We start from the raw sequence: 25956 nt of genomic DNA on the forward strand, positions 1-25956 counted from the left end.
GGGGTCGTCGATCACTTAGCCTTAACCAAGACAGAGTTTGGAAAGACGGGGAAACATGATCATACTTACGAATATTGCAAATATAACGGACGCACGCATTATACACACGTTCTAACCTGCTGCCCAAATTTGCATTTAGGTTACTTAATACAGGGACATCGTTTTATTTTTACTTCAATTTTTATTGTACCTGAGTTTTTTTAATGTACTTCACTCCCACCCCTTCTACTAATGAAATTCAACCGTCCTCCACAAAGATCCAAGACCGCATATACAGTCATAGTAGCCTTACGGTCATAGTAAACAGTACGTTCCAAAAATATGTTCGCGTCTCCAGTGATGAAAGAGCTTTCAATATTGCATCATTTTCGCACAGATAGTGTCGTCCATTTGTCTACGTCGCATTCCGGTTTACCCCACCTGCTTCTATTCGCCTCTCTGTAAAGGCTAGTGGCTGGGCTGTCTTAGCTCTTTTCTGAGAACATTAATTTCTGTTAGGAATTGGACGTCTACGTAATATTATACCCATACAACTGTTTAAAATAACATAAATAAAAGGGCCTCATTAAGTAATTAACTATCACGTGATTTTCCCACTTTCTACGATCTTGCGACATAATCACTTGGACGGACAGTAGATAGCATGTCTGAGTAATTTTATCTTTTCGGATGGAGGAGAAGTGAAGATTGAAGTTACAGTACGTAAGTTACTCTTTTACAGAGTAGGTAAAGAATTATTTCAACATGAGTTACTAGTACGAATGACGGAACTGGTAATTAGAACTGAAGCCTGTATCGAAGTGAACGGCCACCATTTTGAAAAATGTGTTTAAATATCCATATTATGATTATTTTTCAATTTAACTTCATTCTCTATATTGTACGCTAATGTGCTGTAGACAGTATAATATACAATGCATAATGAATGCGTTCGCATGGATAACTCAGTTCGTGAGTAAAAGCACTCATTGTGAATACTGTACTGTATTTTGATTAAACAAAAACCTAATGAAAATTATCAAACTCAAAAGCGTGATATTTCCTAATTTACGTAAATGGATGAACTACTTTTCTTCCCTCTTATACCTAGTAAAGTGATTAATTTGTATATTACGCCAGTATCATCAAACTCCAGTCGTGGAAGGGGGTAGCAAACGTTGTTTCCTGTTCTCAACCGTTGATCCAAAGGTATAGCCAGGTTAATATAAGAAATGTTAGTAAAAATAAAATGATGTCCCTGTATAATATTGCAGTAGTCGAATGTGGCATTATGTTCTATTTATTTTTCAATTTAATACCAGAAAGAATTATCACTCAGCACTACCTAACTAAGATGGGAGTAGTGAGTTTAGAGGCCAAAAAGATGAAGTGCAAGCCCAAGAAGACTGCAGTAGAGCTCCCAGAGGCTCGTTACGGGTACACTTACTACCCTCAATGCGTGTCGCTGCAGAGGTGTAGCGGCTGCTGCAACAGTGACCTGCTCGAGTGCAAACCTACCAAAGTCACTACAGTAAAAAAATGGGTGAGTACTGCAAGCGGTTCACTTTATTTAACGTTCAAAGTTTCTCTCAGCGTTCTCCATCTTCCATATTTTCCATCTTCTTTTAGTCTCAGTAAACCTGTGATGTCAAAGAGAGCGCAAGCGTGTGTCATGGCCCGTATGCGCTGTTCAGAGCACGTACTGCACGCAGGTAAAAGTCACTGATGAACTCAAGGGATGTACATGAGACAACGAGGAAGAAGTCGTTCAGTAAGTTTTAGGCCGACTGGACTCTTGACTTCTTATGAGGGAAAGAAGAGATAATGTCTGATATATGGAAAACATTTAGTTACAAAGAGAAGCAATGTGAAACGCCTGAAATGTTTAATTGATGTACATAATGATGTATTGAAATTTTCTTCTTTTATTGACATTAAATAGTAATAAATATATGTTTAGATATACTGTAGAAGTTCTGCCGCACTGCATTGCATTTAAGTTTACAAAATAAAGTACAAAAATAGTATGATACTAATAGCTTAGACTGGTTTTGAATTCTGCCTAAAATTGCCAACATATGTCGTCCATAGATTTTCAGTTTGACAATGTTCCTTACCGTTGTAATGTCCTTTGCTTAAGCTGAGGAAAAGTTCTCTCCAAGGTCCTATAATTGCGTGAACAGAGTCAAGTTGGAAGTTCACTTTGCCTGGTAATATATCCAGGGTACGAATATTTGCGGAGCAAATTATTTCTATATTTGGCAGTAAGCACGTATGTGAGCAATTTTCTTCACTTATGAACCTCACAAAACCAAGACTATTATCAAAATTATCAAATGATAATATGCGTACTATGCTACGTGATGCTGCCGGAAACATAATTTCGCCGGACATAAGAAGGTTGGTGTCGGAAAAAACAAGAAAAAACATTCCTGCATTAGACGATAAATCAGGAATTTAATTTGTTTCTAGAAATGTACTGTTCATATAATAAGTACATTAAGTATGTAACAGTTACATAACAATTAATTAGGTAGGCCTCGTTATCTAAAACCACTAAGATAAAGAAAATATAGGCCTACTATGTTTATTATTTCTTGCAGGCCTATTAGGTCTATTCATTTTTCCGTATGCACAATGTCCTGTAATTTCGTTCACTTCTGTATTGGTAATTAAAACAGGAAAACAGTGTTTTTATACTTGTTGGATTATTAGATAATTATATAAAAATTAATTATAATTTAGCTATTATCTGAAACTAAGTTATATAAGATAAGGAGAAGCTATGTTTATTATTTATTGTTCCCTACTATTTTATAATTTATTGCATTTATTAGAGAGGTACACTCTACAAATCATGATCTGATTTCTTGTTGTCTTGTATGAATGTAACACGTTATCTATTATTTAAAAACAGTTTAATTCACCTTGCAGTGACAGGCCAATAGAGTTCACTTTGCTCACCCCTTCTTATTCTCTGCTACTGCCTGCAGAATAGATTCATTGCAACCAGTGAGCGTTTGATCGCACGCAGAACCGTCTACGTGTTCTTGACCTTGACATCGCTACCGTAAACGATCACTATATCTTAATGTTGTCTACCATCTCCAATCTTCTAATGCCCCGAACTTTTGTCTCGTTCACCATTTCTTCCAATGCATCTTCAGTAGGAAGTTCCTTTTCCGCCTTAACCCAGCCAATTTTTTTATTTTCCTGATCAGTTTCAGTATTATTCCTTCTTCGCCCACTCTTTCTAGCACAGCTTCATTTCTTACATCCCCCCCTCCTTTTTTTCAACCACAAAGGGTGCACACAATATCTTATCTGTTGTTGAATATTAGCGAGTTGTACGAAAGCCAGGCCATCCTCATAGTCTGAATAAGACATTATGAAAGCTGTACGATGCGGAAGTGCGCAAGGACTTTTGACTCTTCAGTATACTTTGCTCACGTCATGTCTTAGCCCGACGTCCGAGCCACGTCCTGTGTATCGTCCGGGTCAGGTTACTTCATACCCTAGGGTGAAACCTAACCATTTCTCCCCCATTACTACATATGCTAGTTGATTGTGATGATTTTCTAGTTTGCAGGTTAAATTTTCTTTTGCCAACTTCGTTTCGAATTTCGATACTGACAAATACTACAAATGGTAGTGATTTTTAAACTGGTATGTTGGAAGCTGAGACAAATATCGACAATATTTGTCGGTACTGGAGTTCCATGAAATTAAAATTGTACTAGATATCTGATCCGGTTTCTGGAAGCTAATGAAATCTGAACATAATAATAATTAATTAATATCAGTATTAATACATAATAGTTATTATACGTACGTGATCCATTGTGATTATAATTCAAGACTATAGTCAGGTAAGTTTTCATAGTTAGTACTAATAATTTCATGCGGACAAACAGATTACATTTTTAAGTTAGGTCCCGTGAGTCAATTGTTTAGTCAAACCAATAAATTTCATATTGCCACACAAAATACTTGACATGTTGATCCCTTTCTCGTATAGTTAGCCTACGAAAATATGTTACAAATTATTTAATTATTTAGAATAACCTTCCAACATAAAGTGCGGTAAGAAAATAAGTCATTTAGTACGTAGGATCGTGTGATATCTGGTAACAGTTGGCAACACTGACAAGACGGCAATATTTGCTGTTTAGGAACTGTTCTTATGTGACCCCGTCCACATCTGTGGAGTAACGGTTAGCACGTCTGGCCGCGAAACCAGGTGGCCCGGGTTCGATTCCCGGTCGGGGCAAGTTACCTGGTTGAGGTTTTTTCCGGGGTTTTCCCTCAACCCAATATGAGCAAATGCTGGGTAACTTTCGGTGCTGGACCCCGGACTCATTTCACCGACATTATCACCTTCATCTCATTCAGACGCTAAATAACCTAAGCTGTTGATAAAGCGTCGTAAAATAACCTACTGAAATAAAAAATAAAAAATCTTATGTGACCCTCACTATACGTCTTCTCTGTGTAAATTGCACCTTAAATGCATAGATTTGTCAGGATCGGAAATGGAAAATCCAAACTAAAAGTTCAGAGTTCAAAAACTTTAGGCATAGATGTGGCTATGTGCGTCAATTAAGAGCATTATTATTATTATTATTATTATTATTATTATTATTATTATTATTATTGAAATGATGCAGTGTTGTTCAGTTTCAACCGCATTCTGAATTAATATTTCACAGCGACAACTACAGTGTTTTAAATCTGTATAATGATGTACTGGTGATGTCAAAGGTGTAATGACGATGGCCCAGCCGTAGTTCAGTTAGCTGACTTAAATTAAGTCCGAAAGCTTGATCTCCTTTACATTCTGTGACATTTATGATTCAAGTACGGTGTAGGTCAGAGGCGTTCAAAAGTGAAGTTTCAACTCCAACCCCTGGAAAGAAGAGAAAGTTCTATACTACGTAATACTGACGTAGTACGTACCTCCTTCCACTCCCTACGCGTAGCGGAAGGTGAGTAGGCTACTCGAGTCAGTGGTGGCAATTAGCTTACTCTTATAGCTGTTTTCGCTGTAAGAAAAATCCTAATGTAAACACAAGCACGTGGCTGTCATATCCTTGATTGGTTCCCAGTAGAAACACTCAAACGACGCAGGAAAACATAGTTCGTATTTGGAAACTATCATCTTGTATTATTTGAAAATAAAAAATTGAATTCTAGTTGTTAAATACAATGAAACATATAACTTCACTCATATGTAAAACGATATGTAAAGGAAAAGCTACTTTTATATTTTGTTATGTACTATGAACGCGGATGAATACAAACAGTAATACCGAAGTAGTCTGTTCTTGTAACAAACTGGCGTCACTTGAGCTCGTAGTTGTTCACGTAAGCACGTGGTACTGTAGTATCGCTTCTGCATCTTCGGTGTGTTTGGTTATTAAACATAAGAGTAGAAACCCTCTCAAAAGCGGAGAAAAACAAATAGTCTTAAATGTATATAATAAGTTATGTGAGTTTTAATTAGAGTAATTATAAAGTAAATGTTTCCTAAGCAAACGAATGCATAGTAGTGAGGTTAGGCCTACTTGACGAGTAACGGGAAATGTTTAACATGAAACAGAATGTACAACAGTAGGCGGGAACACGTACTGAGAATCTATGGCGCCAAACAGTGGCCAATGAAGCCTCACTTCAGTCACGTGCTATTGTTTATATTAGGATTTTTCTTACAACGAAAAGATTATAGCTATGTCTGTGTCCAAGGCGTATTCTTCTGGACCGGCGTCCGGGGGGGGGGGGGCGGAATTATTTCTGAGTTGAAAGAAACGTTCTTTTGTCGCGAGCAACCAAAAAGAGTTTTGTTTGCAAATTATTTATTTATGAACACCTCATATTGAGATTGTTGTAAGACAACAAATGACATGTGAATGGGCATTTGAGAGTTTTTTTTTTACATAAAAGGAATCGTTTTTCTTTGGTTATAGGTTCTGGAAATGAATTCACTACTCGACTACTCCAAACCCGTTGTGCTATCACTGAAGCAACACAAGAAATGTGAGTGTGGATGCAAGGTAAGGTTAGGGTTCTTTTCTACATTACTTTCAATTAAGCCTGTACACTTGCATTGTACACAATAGTTGAGGCTCTGAGATCAAACATAGACTGCACATGTAGAGATCATTTGGAGGTAAACACAAAATAAGTACTTCAGAATGTGCACTGTACTTACTTTGTTTTACCTTGTACAGGACATCATTTTATTTTTACTTCAATTTCTATTGTACCTGAATTTATGAATGTACTTCACTCCCACCCCCTCTACTAGTAAACTTCAAATCGTTCTTCACACTGAACCAAGACCGCATATGCAGTCAAAATCGTCTTACAGTCATAGTAAACAGTACTGAGTTAGTGAGTATACTACGTTCCAGAAATATGTTCGCGTTTTCCAGTGACGAAAGAGCTTTCAATGTTGAATCATATTTTCCCACAGGTATTGTCGTCCGTTTGCCTACGTCGCATCCCGGTTTCCCCAGCCATTCTGTTCGCCCCTCTGTAAAGGCTAGTGGCTGGGCTGTCTTAGCTCTTTTCGGAAAGAATTAATTTCTTTTAGGAATTGGACGTGTACGTAATATTATATCCATATAACTGTTTAAAATTACTTAAATAAAAGGGACTCGTTAAGTAATTAACTATTACGCGATTTCGCCCCTTTCTACGACCCTGTAACAAAAACACTTGGATGGACAGTAGATAGCATGTCTGAGTAATTTTATCTTTTCGGATCGGACAGAAGTAAAGATTGAATTTACAGTACCTAAGGAACCGGTACTCTTTTATAGAGTAGGTACAGAATTCTTTCAACTTGAGTTACTAGTACGAAGGACGGAACTGGTAATTGGAATTAGGCAGGGGCGGACGCAGGATTTTTTTTCGGGGAGGGATTTGAGGAGGTAGTAAAAATAGAGTAATGAGAAATAAGTTTATATGCTCACAATTTGTTTCTGAGTCACAAACATTTACAAGTTGGCCTGAGTAGCGTAGTCGGTATAGCCTTCTGTGCTCGAAGTTGCGTGTTCTACCCCAACCCAGCTCGATGGCATTTAAGTGTGTTTAAATGCGACAGGCCTCATACTGTATCAGTCGATTTACTGGCATGTAAAAGAAGTCCTGAGGGAAAAAATTCCGGCACACCGGCGACGCTGATATAACCTCGGCAATTGCGAGCGTTGTTAAATAAACCATAATTTTTTTAATTTTAACATTTGCAATGACTGCAATACAAAAACAATGACAGAATGACATTTACAGAAGAAGGCGACGAGGCTTCTTAGACATTCCATCCAGTACTTCATGAGCTTTTATTTCTACATTTTTATGTATATACATCAAGGCCGTCCATTTAATCTGTCTGCTCCCATCGTGCCCCTCAAGTAAGTCTTCAAATACCGCAATGTTGAGAACGACCGTTCTGGTGTTGCTATAGTTACAGGCAATGTGCAGAACAATTTCAGCGCCTTGCAAGTGCAGGGAAAAATAATTTCATTGCACCTGTTCAAAGATATAAAATCAGTAGGTATTAGTTGAAAATATTTCTGATCAAGGAAATTTCTTCTCCGCATCCTCAATTCACTGAAGAAAGACTCTGGTGATGCATCAACATCATTGGGCCACTGATTTACTATAGCCTCAACAGCAGTTTCTAAATCTTCATCTGATGCTCGCACTATGTTTTTAGGCAGCAAAGTTTGTATGGACTTCAAGATTCCCTTATGATTTAAAAACCTGTCCTTGAGCTGACTAATGAAATAGTCTAAGAAGAGAAGGAAAATTAAAAGCCTAAAATACTCTTCATGACTCTCTGTCTTGAAGTAAGAATGCTGTGTTTGTCTTTGTGCAGTTCTTGGAATTTAACATTTTAGCAAAGAGAATTTACGTGGAAAACTCTCTAATTCCTATGTACATTAACGAATTAAAATTTATATTATTTTTGTTTCTAGTTTCGTATTTTTCTCAAAATTTCGGGAGGGGATATATCCCCTTAATCCCCCCCTTGTATCCGCCCCTGGAATTAGGTGTAGGTACAATAGCCTATAGTGCGATAATATCAACAAAAAACTGAAGCCTGTATCGAAATGAACGGCCACCATTTTCAAAACGGTGTTTAAATTTCCATATTTTGATTATTTTTCAATGTAATTTCATTCTCTAAATTGTACGCTAATGTGCTGTAGACAATATAATATACACTGCATAATGAATACGTCCGAATGGATAGCTCAGTTCGTGAGTAAAAACACTTAGTGTTAATAATAATAATAATAATAATAATAATAATAAAAATAATAATAATAAAAAAATAATAATAATAATCCTTGGAGCCACAGCCCGTGAAAAGCCCAGACCAACCAGCCGGCTGCTGGCCTCACGCCCACATGCCGAAGCAAAGGTGGACGATCATCCAACCAGAACGGAGGTATCGTGTGGTTAGCACGATGATCCCCCCAGCCGTTATAGCTGGCTTTCGCAACCGTATTTCGCTACCTATCGTAGCTCCCCGAGTTCATCACGATGCTGGGTGGGCACCGGTCCCATACACTGGCCGAAAATTCATGAGAAAATTTCTTCCCCCATGAGGACTCGAACCAGCCCGCATTCCGGAACGCGAGTCCTAGGCAGGATGCCTTAGACCACGGCGCTATGGAGTGGGACACTTATTGTTAATACAGTACTATTTTAATTAAACAAAAACCTAATGAAAATTATCAAACTTAAAATCGCGGTATTTCCTAGTTTACGTAAATGGATGAACTACTTTTCTTCCCTCCTATACCTAGTAAAGTGATTTGTTTGTATTTTACGCCAGTATCATCGAACTCCAGTCGTGGAAGGGGGTAGCAAACGGTGTTTCCGGTTCTCAACCGTTAATCTAAAGGTATAGCCAGGTTAATATTAGAAATGTAAGTAAAAATTAAATTATGTCCCTGTATTTAGCCATAGCTACATGTCTCATGGCGGAAAACGGAACATAGGTTTGAAAACTGCTGACATGTCCCTTTTTTGATGTAGGAAACAGTCTCTCACAAAAATGCTAAACACATGTGGAAAATTCCTTTCTCCCTTCATTACATGATCTTAGTTCAAAATAAGAACCAGAATGAGTTACAATTTGTATAACTGTTACAGATATTAGCTAGTCACTGCAATAAGGCCCAGATATACGACGAAGACTCCTACCAGTGCAGATGTCGGCTCGATTCGGAAGGAGACTGCGGGGACGAGAAGATGTGGGACCCCACGCTGTGCAAATGCGTGTGCAAGCGCTCGCCGTCTTGCTCCACAGGTGCCGATTTTGATTACACTTCTTGCAGGTAATTTACACTCGTCTTCCAGCTCCAAGCGATTATATACATACAAGTGTACTCACTTGGTGGGAGGGAGTTGTGACAGTTCAAATATACGAAGAGGTTTCATCCCTACCCGCGGGGAATTCACTTTTCCGTCTGTTGAGTGAGAACGCTGTGATTCCTGCCACACGGAAGCAGTAATAAGTGGACAGGTGGGCGGGTAGGTGGGCGAACAGCACGTGTTATTCATAGACTAATTCTCACCTCATGGAAGGAATATGAGGCAGTGCGGTGAGCAAACAGCTATTTGAGTGAACTTCTAGTGGGTAAGAGAAGACTTTCATGTATACTTGGATTTAATATTCCAAATTTTTCTATCGTAATTCCGTCAATTTCAACGCATATCTCATACAGAGCTTCTGGTTTTCTAATCACATTTTTCAACATCGTTGAATTTTCACATAATCGAATCGGATATAATGTAAGTAACTTACTGTAAGTAAAAATTTTGTGTGTTCTAGAAACCAGTCAGATTATGTCAGTATAGGATAGAGAATTAGATTTAGATTTAAATAGGTTTTGAGCGATAAATAGTATCGGACAGTGAAGTATGAAATAGACGAAGTGATAGGAGAAACGAAAGGACATAGAAAGACACAGTGTAGAACAATGGGAGATAAGTGGATGAGTCGTTTAAATTATGTAAAGTATAAGAATATAGTGTAAAAGTAATAAATTAATTAGTGATGTGGTGTAAATAGCAAAGTGAACGAGGATTCTGAATTAGCCATGTTACACGTCAGTAAGGGCTAAGAACTAGGAAAGTAAGGAATGTAGTATCAGGTGGGAAGAGAATACGAGGAAAGATTTTCTATGCCACATGAGTATAACAAGTAAGAGATGGAAAGGGTAATGAAAAGTATGAATAGTGAAAATAGAGTCTGAAATAAATAGTAACCTTAATGGTAGGGTTGGAGAAATTAGTTTTAGAATGATATACAGGGTGATTCATGAGGATTTACCGTCCCTTACGGAGCTTATTTCCGAAGACATAAACATTTATCCTAATCTCAATATTTTCTGAATTACACTAGTTTGGAGTTGTTTGTAAAATACCATTATTTTTTAGTTCTGAGGGTGAAATAATATTACAGATAAAGAATGAACTATTCAGGAGTATCATTTTTTTAATTAGCTAATATTCGGAACTAGAAATGTGTTTTAAATTACATAATTGCTTCGTACAGAATTTTTTTGTTTTCGATTTTTGACTACAGAATTACATTTTCTTACGCATTTATCACAAAAATTGTTACAAATCACACCACTCTTGTAAATTCTTTAAGACTGTACATTAGGATGTATAATTAAACTGTAAAGATTCAATTTCCTAAAGTCGTATCATTTGTAACAATTTTTGTGATAAGTGCGTAAGAATCATGTAAATTTTAGTTAAAACTTTTAAAACAAAATCTGTAGAAAGCAATTAATAACACAATTTTCGCTTCAAAACACTAGCCAATTAAAGAAATGACACTTTTGAACAGTAAATTCTCAATTTGTGATGTTCTTTTACCCTTAAAACTAAAGAAAAAAGGTATTTTACTAACAATTTCAAATTAGTGTAACTGAAATACTGAGATTAGGAAACATGTTTATACGATATTTTTACTCAGAATGTCTTCGGAAATAAGCTCCGTAAGGGACGGTAAATGCTCGTGAATCACCCTGTATAGCATCAGATGAATGAAGTGCGAAATAGATGAAGTGATAAGTAAAAGAATGGATATAGAAGAACACAGTATTCAATAAAGGAAGATAAGAGCACAGTCTAATATATACAGTCACGAAGCTCAATACGTAGTAAATATACATCCATAGATAGTTGCTAATCACTAGGATCGCTACTATCGCCTCATTACAGACAATGCGAAATAGTACCTGCAGTCTATTGTTCCTAGTACCTTCATAAACTCAAGCTTCGTGACTGTATATACCAGACTGTGATAAGAGCATGAGTCGTACATTAAGTTTAAAATTAATGTAAGTAGTGTAAGAATGGGAATGCTGGCCCGAATACAGGAATGTGGAGGTTAAGCAGAACCAAATGGTTGAGTGAGAAGTTATATAATATAATCATGATCAAAATCAGCTATTTAACGGCGCTATATCAACTATTAGGTTATTAGTGCCGATGAAATTGATGATAAGAAATGCATTTGCCGAGATAAATCAGAGTATTTTCCATGAGATTATCTGACATTCACCTTACAATTGGGGACAAGCACGGAAAATACTTAAACAGGGGGCAAACGTGCTTTTGCTCTATCTCTACCGATAACCAACAGCACTTATTAAAGGCAAATCGAACCTACGTCTATTCATGAAATCATGGTTACTTCCCAGCTTGTATAACAATTGATGCTGCGATCTAATCTAATATAGTGTTTTTTTTTTCTTTACAGGTGCAAACTAAAAAATAACAGATAAAAGAAGATAGTAGGCCCACTTCATAATTTGACGAAAATAAAGTGGCCTCAGTGTTATCATTTCCGTGCGACAAAGATCACCACCATGGCCATACGGTATTCTCGAATGTAGTGTGTGTGCATGGTACAATGAAGGACAACAAATGATAGTATGGAAAATTTGCGCTTTATCTCCGCGGACCTCAAGGTGACATAACCAAAAACAAATGGTACACTCTGACCTTCAATAATGTGGCAACAAGCCTTAAATCATTAGAAACCACAAGGCAAATGGCATAACGGTAATATTTCTGAAAGAACAACAGGATGTAGATATCTTCGTTTTCGTGATACTGCAGTCTTCTGGTTTTATTCAATTTGCAATCTTAACACAAATAATGATTATTAACATTAGTAACAGCATAGTAGAAATAGTAACATATTATTACTTTAATAGCAGTAATGGTAATAAAAAATTTTGTAAAAATTTTTTTGCTATAAAGCAAATTAGATTATGATGAAAGAGTAATGGAACGGAGAAAAATTCTCTCCGGCGCCGGGATTTGAACCCGAGTTTTCAGCTCTACGTGCTGACGCTTTATCCACTAAGCCACACCGGATTCCACCATGGCGTCGGAAGAATCGTCTCACTTTTAAGTTCCAACTCTTGGGTTCCCTCTAGTGGCCGCCCTCTGCACTACGTCATAGATATCTATGAACCTAGGACCGAAGTCCACACATGTGCTGAGGTGCACCCGTAATGAGTGACTAGTTTGGCCGGGATCCGACGGAATAAGCGCCGTCTTAAATCACGAAGTGATTTACGCATATCATATATATGTTATTATGATGTACCGAAGTACATATGATATTTCCATGCAGATATTCTGCGTCATCATACGATGAAAGAGTAATGGAACGGAGAAAAATTCTCTCCGGCTCCGGGATTTGAACCCGTGTTTTCAGCTCTACGTGCTGAGGGAACCCAAGAGTTGGAACTTAAAAGTGAGACGATTCTTCCGACGCCGGGGTGGAATCCGGTGTGGCTTAGTGATAAAGCGTCAGCACGTAGAGCTGAAAACCCGAGTTCAAATCCCGGCGCCGGAGAGAATTTTTCTCCGTTCCATTACTCTTTCATCGTATGATGACGCAGAATATCTGCATGGAAATATCATATGTACTTCGGTACATCATAATAATATATATAAATTAGATTATGTTATAGATTGATGATGATTATGATGATGAGAGTATAATAAAAATAATAGCCGAGTACAAGGAGTAATTAAAAAATAATTCCCACCTTTGTAATTGGACAGCACAGGGTTCGATCTGGAGACTAATTATCCAGAAATGGGTTTTTCGTGGTTTCCCAATAACCCCCATTCAAATTCTGGAATGATATAATTTAAAGGACCACGACCTGATTATTTTTCAATTCGAATTAATCCTTCACAATCTCTTTTCATCTATCACCTGCTGCTATAGGTCTGCCACCTATCCATCGAAGTAACGCATTCGGAAAAACGTGCCCTCTGTCATGACGGCGAACCACAACTTTAAGGAAGGTAGAAACAGCAAAAATAATAAGAATAATAATAATAATAATAATAATAATAATAATAATAATAATATTATTATTATTACTACTACTACTACTACTACTACTACTACTACTACTACTACTACTACTACTACTACTACTATTATAACCATGACAAAGTAACTATATTGATAGGTAAAATTGATATTAATGCTTATGATAGGTATAATATTAATTCAGTATTATATTAAGTAATAATAATATGAATATCTATCAATCTTCTTAATGAATCCAGCTGTTTGCTGACAACATAAAGTCCACTGTAATCTATTCAGTTGTTGTTTTTCACGAGAAATGAGGGGTATTTTGATCGGTGTTCATTATAGATACCTGTTGCTAGTAGCCAGAGTTGAATTGAATTGAATTGAATTGAAAGAGGTGAATTGGGAGGACAAATTTAAAAGGTACGCAATCGCGTCCTCGCAAGGGGTTCGGGGCTGAAAGAAACTAAATATGTGAGCTCCAAGCCTGTTGGCCACTAGTATCACTCCGGGTTACGCTGCGCAGGGCTATGTCTTCTGCAACTGGTACTGATGATTTGAATTTACTTCTTTTGTGGTTTATGGATGGACAGTATAGAAGAACGTGTTCCAGACCTTCATCATAATAGGTAATAATAATATGAAAAATGAAGAATTCATGAATTAATTACACTAGCCTGCGAATTTCAACTTTGTGTCTGTTGCCTAAACTAAGTAATGTGATTTTATATAATGTCGATGTGCTGAATCCGAATTTTCAATCCATTTGCTTCTATCACGTCAGGTTTGTTTGCAAAATCACTTTAAATGTATTTTTTTAATTACGTGAATTTCATTACAAACTTTTTCATTTCACTTTTTTATTTCAAATTCAAAAACCATATTTAAAAGACACAACTTGCTGAAATTATGTGTATGTTTGTTCATACATGTCACTAGAGTGTTTTTGCTTTGTTTCGTCTTGTTTACTTCACTATTGGATGTATAAATTAGCACAATATATCACACAAAAAATTACACCACTTGCTTCTTAGTTGGGAAAGTTCTCCTGTTCCTCTTTCTTTTATGTTTCTCTTCAGGTATTTCACGCTTTAACATCCAACAATAATCACCAAGTATACTGATGCTCTCGCGTCCGTGGTACCTTCTTTCGAACTCCGGCAGATCCTTGTGAAATCGTTCATCTTACTCTTAGCTGAAAAATCCTAGATTTTCGGAGAAATAATCTAGCTGAGAAACAGAAAATTTTGATACTCATGTTACAACCAAATTCCTTGCATGCTTCAAGAATGTTAGCCACAATGTTTCGGTAATTAGGATCCTTGCTGCCAAGAAATTTTAAAACAACTTTACAAAACAACATCCATGCTGATTTCTCCTTTTCATCCATACTGTTTTTAAATGCTGCACCAGACATGTTTTCTTATGTCAGGACCATTAAATATATATCTTCTTTCAATTTGCTTCAAATAGTAGTGGAAATTTCTCACATGTACTTAAAACAGCCTCCTTCCTTATTTAAAGCTTTTACAAGCTGTTTCATTAAGCCAAGCTTGATGTGGAGAGATGGCAGCACAACTTTAGAAGAACTCACAAGGCTTTGGCGCACACCATTCTTACAACCGACTTCCAAATTTTGCCGTGGCCAGTCTTTCATAGTCCAGTGATCAACTCGTGCCCTACTATCCCACAGGCAAAGAATGCATGGAAATTTAGTAAAACCAGATTGATAACCCAGCAACACAGTAAAAAACTTTGAAATCATCACAAACTTGCCAGTTGTGTTCCTATAGTCTAGTCGCAATAACAGCAGTTGCAAATTTGTGTATGATTTTTTGAGGATCACTGAATAGGCAACGGGCACGGAACCAAAAATGTTTCCGTTATGGAGGAGGAAATCCTTTAAACTTCGCTTCGAAGCATCAATGAACAGTCTCCATTCACTTAGGTCATAGTTTGGAAATCCAAGTTTTAGCATAAATTATTTCACATTACTGCAATATACAAGATTATCATCTTCGGAGAAAAAGTATTTAAAACCTATTTCACGTTGTCAGTACCAATAGAATGATGTTTGTTTAAGATTTTCTGGTCGCACAGGGATTGGTACATTAGGCAAAGGTAAAATGGCTGACCGAACAACTGAATACACGATTTGATTTTTATGTTTCGAATCGTACCCCTTCACATCACACGAACAGAAGCAGCAGTCATTACTATGGTTCGATTGCTCTCTCTAAACCATTGGTATTTCAAAAGATAGCAGCGGTCTTCTCCAATTGATCAAATAACGAAGTTCTTCAGTGCATACTCTACATACTTTGTGTGGTTCCCAAGCTTTACTTTGGTCTCCAAGTTTGATTCCAAAATAGGCATGGTATGACTTTTTCACAAAGTCTGTAATATTACACCTCCGCTTAGGCAATGTGTATATCCTACATAAGTTATATAACAAAAATGGTCTGGATTATTTATACATTCTGGATGCAACATGGTAAATACTTTCTTACTGAACTAAAAACTTTCAACTTTTTACTTCACAATAAAGCTTCAAACTGATTTCGTTTCGTTTCCAGATGAAACGCAGACTAATGAAATGTGAGGGCAACTAGACGAGTTGAGTTCAGTCTCTCACCAAGGAGTGGCTGACATTTCTATCTTTCACAAATAAAAATAATGACAAGGCTGCACGTTATTTCGCCCTAACTTCCTTATGTGCTTCCACCCCCTATCTGCTAAGAAACATCCATTGTCCTTGGTTTTCAATATAAACACCTTAAAAATATGTTGAATACATTTGGTTTTCATATCCTAACATACCAAACCGACATATGTTAAAGTATTACATTTTAAATAATTAGGCCTACGCTATAAATTGTCGTAATAAATTATAAGAAAATTAAAATAACAAAAAAATGGTACGTGATAGGAACTTTTTGGCTTTGAATTTGATTTCCGCATGCTAAAAATACCCTAAAAACATTAAAACTTTGGATGCAGGAAATTCATCGCAGACTAGTGTTATTAATGATAAACAATCGATCACTCGTTTATTAATGTCATGAGCAACAGTCTGTTGCAATAGACATAAAATAGAGAGTATTAAATTACAAGAGATATAAAATAATATTTGACATAAAATATAAAAACAAATGAATACAACAATACAAAACAAAAACAATAATGGTAATAATAATAACAAAAACCAATACTAATAATAATCGTAATAATACAGAGCAATGCAGCTTATAAATTTAGAAAACATTTACATTTATTAAATAATAATAGTTATATTATAAAAGAAATTCAGAATAAAACAACAGTGTTAAAATACAAAATACAATAATAGTAATCACAATTTGAAACTCAATCTAATATTGTAGATGGATACGGACTGAATTTCTGAAAATATGCATGGTTAAAATATACTTTCCAATTCGCTGCTGCCTTCACGTCAGACTTAAAAAAGTACATTTGTTTTCTTTCAATGAACAATTAATTCTTTTCTCTTTAAGTAAAGTTTTGAAAGACCCTTGAGTCTACGGACAGGAAGTTAAGTATTTTGACATATACAGGGTGGAACTGAAATAATCTTACAGATTTTTAGAAGGAATAGCTCATGTCACGTGTAACAAAGACTGTAATATCAAATTGGTGGAAAGTTTATAATTTTCTTAGAAAAAAATTTTTTTTTCCCAAATGTTTAACATCCCTTTATTTGGTAACTATTGTGAGTTGAATCTTGATTTTTCTCCACATCGATAGAAAATCTAATAAAGAATCATTTGTCCCTCTGTCATTTTTCAATAACGTGGACGGTTGTCGTGTAAATTTAATTTAAAACCACTAATTTCAAGCCATTCAACGATGCAACGTTGTAGCCAGAGAAGGAGACGCGAAACAGTACACGTACGTTGAGTTAGTTAACCTCTAAAGGTACGTTTTCCTCGGAGCGACTATTGCGATGATCGTTCAACGATGATCGTGCAACGATAATCGTTGAGCACTATTTCTTTGTATTTTCTAGAGTCGCGGCAGTCGCTCGGAGGGAAACAGCTCCATAGAAAATACAAAGAAATAGTTCTCAACGATTATCGTTGAACGATCATCGCAATAGTCGCACCGAGGAAAACGTACCTTTACGATTGCGATACGAAAGGAGGCTTTTATCGGCGATGTTACCATACTGCTGGAACTTTCAACTTAATTTCCTAATTAACCGTGTAGTTCATCACAAAACGTAATTAGATTTTATATTCATTTAAGTCTACCCTATCATTCCTTTCAACCTCAGGACTATTTCACTTCACCCTGTATATTTCCTGCTGTAAAATAACCTCTGTTTGAAACAATAATTGCATTGTGCGGTGAATACATTTTATCTTTCGACGCTGGCTTGCGTTTAGCAATGCCGAATCCGCTCTACATCCGCAAGCGTGGAAAAATATAATGTATGTATTATATTTGTGTAGTGAATGTGTAAAATGTAATATCACGAATGTGCTTGACTTTTTCATTATTTTATGAAAACTAATCTATTTATTTTCTTATGTTGTTTTTATTAGTTCAATTCTTTTATACAAAGGGAACACTACATATGAGTGCACATCGAACAGAAAAGATGTAATATGCATAATGTATTTATTACATCAGTATGTACAACATTTCTAAATATGTACGGTACCACTTTTGGGGCTAGCTTAGCATGACGGATTCAATGCCACAGGTTGTCCTCACTAAAATATGCAAAGTGTATGACTCACTTCAGTTAGTCGTATTTCCTCATACGAGAAACCATGATGATCACCGAAAGATCACAATCTAAACCTCAAAGTGTTGAAGAATAATCTACAGGACAGCATCTTCGGTGCTAAGCAGATCACTGGTTTCAGCTGACTACGGACCCGGTTCGAATCCTTGTGATAGCAGAAATGATCGTCTTAAGTTGCCTTCTTGTTTAAGTGTTATGTATGTATTTCGTTGCAGACGGAAAGTTTTAAGTGAATCAGTTTTTTTTCTACTAAATTATTCGGTTGAAATATTATTTATTACAACGAAGTATCATTATAGCTAATTTATTTCGATAAGTCAATATTTCTTTGGACTAAATTCAGTGCAAAAATGTGTTATACAATATGTGTACAATGATTCCATTTCTCTAGTTATAGGCTAATAAAATCTTTCAATCCTATCCGTGTTTACATTTACTGTCTCTCCCTCATTATCCTGTTTTTAGTAATATTTCTAGTTTCGAATGCAGAATTTAAATATTTATTCATTAATTACAAGCATCTTCAAACTTGCAAATGGAGTAAGAAGAGTATTTTTTGGTTCATTTAAAGTGTGCTGTAACCAGATACTATCAATTGGCACCTTGCTGAACTCTACTATTATGACAGTTTGTGAGAAGGAATCTTGGCTTGGTTTCGTTTTGCTTTTCAAGAGCCGGAACCCTTGCACTTACACTTATATTACACCATTGTGCGACCTATATATGCAATGATTGTCCAAGTCAGACAGTCGTGAATCCTACGCTGACAAGTGGGACATCCTGCTTCAGACGTAATAGAGCCAGGTCCCATTCTCAGAAGAGTAGCCTATCTGATGAGCCTCAGAGACCCCAAGCCCTTTCTATATCAGCATAGTTCGATTCCCGGTCGGGGCAAGTTACCTGGTTGAGGTTTTTTCCGGGGTTTTCCCTCAACCCAATATGAGCAAATGCTGGGTAACTTTCGGTGTTGGACTCCGGACTCATTTCATCGGCATTATCACCTTCAACTCATTCTGACGCTAAATAACCAAAGCTGTTGATAAAGCGTCGTAAAATAACCTACTAAAATAAATATATCTGCATAGGAAACCTGTACTTCCCCTAAGAATTTACTCCTGCCCATTTTAACTATTATGGATGTTAAAAGAAATGGAGAAGGTGGAATGGTAGAGAGAAACAGTGTACTCCGAGGAAAACACTCTATAATGTTTGCTTTGTCCACCGAAAATTCCATCACGACCTCGTCGGGGATCGAAACTGGCCGCCTAATTGGAAGACCAGTTCTAGCACACAGACGCGGCATGAGAAGTGGGCGCTTCTGAGGTAGCTATAATTCAGTACTCGGGTATTATAATAAGATATGAGCATGATTTAATCAAACTTTTACGTTGTTGAGAGGTGGTTCATAAATCTTTTATGGAGGTACCTCATTCTGAGACTAATTTCCTCCTCACGCTGTAAATCTGCGGTACGGAATCTCCTGTTGTATACCTGTCTACGTTCTTCTCTCCACTAGGTGCAAAGGAAGGGGAATACAATGAAAGGAAAGGGAACACAAGGAGAACATGGGGAAGGCAGGGAGAGCAAGGGGAAGACAAGGAGAACAAATAAAAGAGAAGAAGAATAAGGATAATGCAAGGTGAAAAGGGGCAATATAAAAAGAATGAGAGGAATGTGAGAAGAAGAAGAAGAAGAAGAAGAAGAAGAAGAAGAAGAAGAAGACGAGAAGAACAAGCATAAGACGAGAATAACGAGAAGAACAAGAGAATTACAAGATGTACAAGTTGAAAACGAGAACAATGGGAAGGGCAGAAAAACAAGGGAAATACAAGGCGAAAGAGGGAAACAAGGGGAATACAAGAAGAACATTGAGAATACAGAGATGACACGGGAAAGACAAAGCGAAGAAGGGAATGCAAGGAGAACAAGGGGAATATACGAAGAACAAGAGTAATATAAGGAGATTAATGGAAAGCAGTTAATGGAAGTACAAGGAGAAAATGTCTTTGTACATAAACATATTATAAAGCATAGTAAAGGTTACACATGTCGGATTTTTACAATCCTTAAAAATCGATGATACCATATATATATATATATATATATATATATATATATATATATATGGTAAACATTTATTATAAATATAAATGATCCATAAACTTTTTATTGTATACTTATGGCTTCAAAACAAAATTATTATCAATTTAATGCTGTATGTAGTATTTTTAATTCTTTCATCCTTTGTAAAATAATTTTGATCGATATAATCCTAATTCTATTCCGACGAATTCTTTTTTTTTTTTTCGTGTTAACACCGATATCTGGAATTTAAACTGTATTCCACTAGTGTGATAAATTTAATGTAATACAGAGTTACAATATAAATTGCGATATTATCGTAATAACATGCTTTACATTAGTACAAAATCAAAGTTGCATTTCAGTCCAATAGATTGTATTGTTAGTTATTATATAGCATATTTTTCAATTTACAATTATCCATGAATTCCTCTGCACGTCAAGCAAAACTGAATTGTGGTTTAAATATGAAGTCTTGGAGTCAAGAGCTTGGCCCGAACATGCAGTTCATCAACACCTATTGAGATATGATCCTCTGTAAAGCTTCTTACTCTATGCAAAATCACAAATCGGACCCTTTCTTTCTCTCGTAGAAATTGTAATTATCGTGGAGTTTCATTCATCATCGTACATTATTTAAATTCTGAAGGAATCTCTGTTAAAATGAAACATTAAAATAGCAAAAGAGTACGTTGTGTTATGTTGACCTCTGCAGGAACTTCCCAGTTACCATCCGCATATACGTATTGAGAGTTAAATCTGTACTATGGAAGCAGATTTGAGAATTTATATTGACATCATTTATCGAAAATATCTAATGTCAAATAAATTAAAATATCGGATTTAAAATAAATTAACCGCGGAGTTGAAATGGATTGTCCACTGTCGCCTATATTTTAAATATGTACTGTATGTACGTAGAAGAAGTAGAATAAAATGTGTACTGAAGAAGTTATACCACGAGGGAGAGTCAAAAAGTAACCTTAATAATTGTTTTATTAATTGAATATGTACAATAAGACTACAAGCACTTCATCATTTTTTAACATAGTCCCCAGTATGTTCAATGCAAGTGTTCCTGTTATACTATGATAAAAATGATAAAGTGTTTGTAGTCTTATTGTACATACTCAATTAATAAAACAATTATTAAGGTTACTTTTTGACTCTCCCTCGTATTTGTACAGTTTGTTTACTTTACCTTACCTCAAAAGAAAATTTATTTTCTTCAGAACTACAGCAGATAGGTAAACAAAATTTTCTCCTATCATAAAACAGGCCCTGCTGAGTTGATTGATACCGATAGACATAAGTGGGATTATTATATTTCAGATGACAATAATTAAATAATGAAGTGGTAAATTTGTTATTTATTTTTCGTCTTGTTGAATTTTCTCACATAGTTTATTAGGAGTTTGACATTGAAGTTGAAAACCTCTTTAACATAAAGTTTTAATTATTGTTTTTAATTTTTTAACATAACTACAACCATAATTCTTATTCAGTTAGTTAATAGTAAAATTAAAAACAGTAATTAATATTTTATGTCAAAAATTCTTATACCTATATTGTCAAACTGCTAATAAATAATGAATATAAAAATTGTCATGGAATTCTGACAGACAGTTTTTGAGGAAATGGCACCAGACGAAAAAAAATTTGTCACTCCAATGATTAATTATTGTCAACTGAAAGAAAATAATCCTAGTTACTTATTGTGGGTACCAATCAATTCAGAATTATTTGTTTTTTTATTTGTGAAAATCTCGTTAGTCTATCTGCTACATAAAGATTAATTTTTGGTCCTACAGAATATATCTGTTATGGTAACAATGATTATTAGAGGAGAAAAATTCGCTCCGGCGCCGGGGATCGAACCCGGATCCTTAGTTCTACGTACCAAGTGCTCTAGCCACCGAACTACGCCGAAGTTCAATCCATAGAATAGGATCGAATCCCTCTCCTCTAGTATTCTTTCCCTTTATGGTCTGACTCCAAGTTCGACATATATGTTGACATAATGTCAACTGCCATTATACGAGGAGCGCACTCATTTGAGTGACTTGGTGACCGAGATTCCACAGTAATATGCGCTGTTGGGGGAAGAATCTACGTAAAGATTATTTTTTGGTCCTACAGAATATATCTGTTACGGTAACAATGATAACACTGGACAACAAATTTTGACTTTTTGTTTGCGACATGAATGAAACCTCACTTTTCTAAAGGATCACACTATGAACACGAATATGACAACAAAAATGCTAGATTGGTTCTGGTTTCAGAGTAATAGTAAGAAAAATTCGATAGTCATTTTTTCTATGAAAATCTGTCTGATGTCTTGTAAAACATCGCTTACCTTTTCTAAATGTGCTTTCTCTTTGCTTCCCTCTTGTAGTCGAGTTGAGGAGCATCTCTGATGACTGTCCAGCAGTAGTCAGCAAGCATTCTTGCACTCCACTTTCCCTGGTAACGTTTTTCCATTAATGATATTTGTTGGTGGAAACGTTCCCCATGTTCATCGCTTACTTCCCCACAACTTACAGGAAAACAATTCAGATTGGAGTGTAAAAAGTGTAATTTAAGGGACATGTTGCATCCCATTTTGTGATAAGAAGACAGCAAATTCGTAACAAGGTCCTCATAGTTTTCAGCTCGTTTGTTTCCCAAAAAAATTATTTACGACTTCTCTGAAAGAAATCCATGCCTCTTTCTCAACATCATTTAAAAGGTATTCAAATATCTCATCTTGGTGAAGTTGACGAATCTGTGGGCCAACAAAAACTCCTTCCTTTAACTTGGCCTCACTCATTTTAGGAAATTTTGAAACTAGGTATTTGAATGCCGGTCCATTTCGGTCCAACTTTTTAGCAAAGTTTTTGATGAGACCAAGTTTTATATGTAGTGGAGGAATTAAAATGTTCTCAGATTCCACCAGAGGTTCATGTTTAATATTCATTTTTCCAGTTTCCACAGCTTGACGTAAAGGCCATTCCTTTTTAATGAAATGAGAAACGCTATCTCTACTGTTCCATTCGCATATGAAACAACAGTGTTTAGTGTAGCCTACTGCTTTGGAGTCCAGTTAATATTGCAATTACTTTGAAGTCTGCACATATTTTCCATTGATAAGTGTTATAATGAATTGATTCAAGAAGGAGTTTCAGGCTGTCATATGATTCCTTCATATGCACTGAATAACCAATAGGAATTGACGGAAACTGATTGACATTATGGAGTAATACAGCTTTGAGACTTAATTTTGAAGCATCTATAAACAACCGCCACTGATCAGAAATGTGATTAATGTTCAGAGCACTCAATAAGCCACTAACATCACTACAAAACACTAAATCGCCTTCTACAGAAAAATATTTCTCAAGATGTTTCTGACGGTCACGAAAAAATGTCACTTTCACATTTTCGGCAAGATAGTTCCATTGTTGGAATCTGGAGGCTAACAGCTCTGCCTTGGCTTTAGAAAGTTCCAGGTCTCTCACTAAATCGTTCAGTTCATTTTGGCTAATTTTGTGATGTTCAGATTTAACATCAGGTGCAAAGTCAGGATCTGTAGATGTGGATGTTTCTGGATCACAAGGCTCTTATTCCGAATCTATGGAATATGATTCAGGGGGTGTAGGAACAGGTAGCTCATCACTATGGGGTACAGGACGAGTAGCAGAATGTATGTTGGGATATACAATGGTCTTCTTTTTATTATTCGTCATTCCTCGGAGTGGTGGTACCATACAAAATAGACAGTCGTCAGTGTGATTTCTTGGCTCCAACAAAATAATTGGAATGGCAAAAGGCATCGAAGGTCTCCTGTGATTCAACCAATCCAGAAGATTTGTGTAGCAAGTCTTACAACAGATATGTGGAGCCCAACTCTTATTTTGGTCTCCTAATTTTCAGAATTCACCAAAATAAAGATTGTAAACTATTTTTATAACAGGAGTGATATTTCTCCGCTGCACAGCAAATACCACTTCGCCGCAAATGTAACAAAAACTGTTAGGATCATTTATGCACTTACGTGGCATTGTTAACAACACGTAAAATTTTATCGCTATTATTTATTATTTATTTACTATTTACTATTATTAATTAATTTTACACTATGTCACAAATTTCTTTGTAGCGTTTTAAGACGAGGTTCTTACTTGAGTTTTATCTGTTAGTAAATCACATCTGCACTCTGAAACACTTCTCAGGCACTGAAGAGATCTACTGTAAATGAATTCTTGTTTTCTATGTTCATCTTAGTCCCTTCCTCACAATAACAAACCTAAGATAAACCCAGCTCGTCCTTCTAAGTGTGTTTATTCATCCCCTATATTCCTCTATATTCTTATCTAGTTATAACTTCCTGTCATACGTATATGCCATACTATAAAAATACGAAGCAACTGGCAACTTTCAGTAACAGTTTCGTCATAAGGGGTGCCCAATTAATCAAAAATTGTATATACCACTCATGTCGCAATTTTGCTGTTGACCAGTGTTATATCTTGTTTCTTTAAAATTCTTTCATTCAAATTGAAAATGTTACGTTCTGACCTTATATCTTCATTAGGAATTTTGTTGTGAGTTTTTTACCTGCAACTGAAGGTAAAAATTTCATTTTGGCAACCTGTATTCTTTGTTTCAGTTTCTTTGTTAGGGTCCAACATTCCAATCCATATAGCAGGATTGGGACTGCCATTACTTTATAAAATTTTAGTAATGTCTCCTTTCTTGTTTTATGAAGAAGGGTTCTTTTTAAAGTACCACATAATCCTTGAAATGATGCTACTTTTGTTTCAGTGTCTAACTGTTTGAGGGTGCTCATATTATAACCTAGATATTTAAATTTAAATCTTGCTCTACAGCAGAGTCATTCAATATTATTTCAGTTCTTATTGATTTTTTCTCACAGTATGCCATTATTTTAGATTTATCTTTTGATATATTTAGGTTATATTTATTCATTGTTTTAGATAATATAGTATGTATATTGCTATTTGAAGATCATCTTCGTTGTAAGCTAGTATTGCTTGATCATCTGCGAAAAGTAAGTTCAACAAATGTGTCTCCTCATCAAAAGGTAAGTTATCCTGCCAATCTCTGACGGCATGGTCTAAATATATATTATATAAAATGGGAGATAGAGGGCAACCTTGTCTAACTCCTTGATTTATAACATTTTTTATTTTTACTCCTTTCTTTCCCAGTCGATACAATAACACTGGTATCCTTATATAGACTTTGAATGGCTCTTTTAAGATGTGGGAAGCCTTTATTATGTAAAATTTCCTATAAAAGGTTTCTTCTGACCATGACTCGTATTAGAAGACCAATTAATATCCCATTTTACAACTCAGTCTAGGTTAAAGCAACTGCTGCTAAGGGTACGTACAGTACATACTATATTTGTATTTCGATAAAAACAAGTGAGTTCTGCGACTTGTACTGAACCAATGCGTTCCACTGGGAACAGACGCATTCTGGCATGCTGTTCGGTGAAGCGCGGATATTTGTTGAGAGATTCAGATTAATACTTTCTATGTCAATCAGCACTTTGTCTACAGTTACAGTTTTGTTAAAACAACGAATTACGCGGATGTATATTAATATATTTTATGTAGGTCTGTGTATGTGAGTGACACTAAAAGAAGATATCAGAGTTTCTGCCTTGAATATAGTGACGATGAATAAACCAGGAAAGAAGTGAGTAAATTATATACAATACATTTTGTATGTATCA

At 35.8% G+C, this 25956-nt stretch overlaps 2 protein-coding genes across 2 annotated transcripts in view; one reads left to right on the forward strand and one right to left on the reverse strand.

The window, feature by feature from the left end:
• Nucleotides 1-25956, reverse strand: part of Mf (myofilin) — a 176089-nt gene that overhangs the window by 12039 nt on the left and 138094 nt on the right. The gene's annotated exons all lie outside the window — the stretch shown is intronic.
• LOC138696552 (vascular endothelial growth factor A-A-like) lies at nucleotides 1174-12273 on the forward strand. The gene is made up of 4 exons (XM_069821652.1): nucleotides 1174-1522; nucleotides 5943-6029; nucleotides 9145-9329; nucleotides 11771-12273. Exons 1-4 carry the CDS (start codon nucleotides 1229-1231, stop codon nucleotides 11793-11795), a joined length of 591 nt encoding a protein of 196 aa, XP_069677753.1. The 5' UTR covers nucleotides 1174-1228; the 3' UTR covers nucleotides 11796-12273.

The sequence above is a fragment of the Periplaneta americana genome, chromosome 3 (assembly GCF_040183065.1).
Source record: "Periplaneta americana isolate PAMFEO1 chromosome 3, P.americana_PAMFEO1_priV1, whole genome shotgun sequence".
Taxonomy (NCBI): Eukaryota; Metazoa; Arthropoda; class Insecta; order Blattodea; family Blattidae; genus Periplaneta; species Periplaneta americana.

Bases quoted from the DNA above. Each gene is read 5' to 3' on its own strand.
- LOC138696552 (XM_069821652.1), top strand. From the start codon at position 1,229: ATGATGTCCCTGTATAATATTGCAGTAGTCGAATGTGGCATTATGTTC. The intron at 1,523-5,942 runs GTGAGTACTGCA...CTTTGGTTATAG, and splicing joins TCACTACAGTAAAAAAATGG to GTTCTGGAAATGAATTCACT. The intron at 9,330-11,770 runs GTAATTTACACT...TTTTCTTTACAG, and splicing joins TTTGATTACACTTCTTGCAG to GTGCAAACTAAAAAATAACA.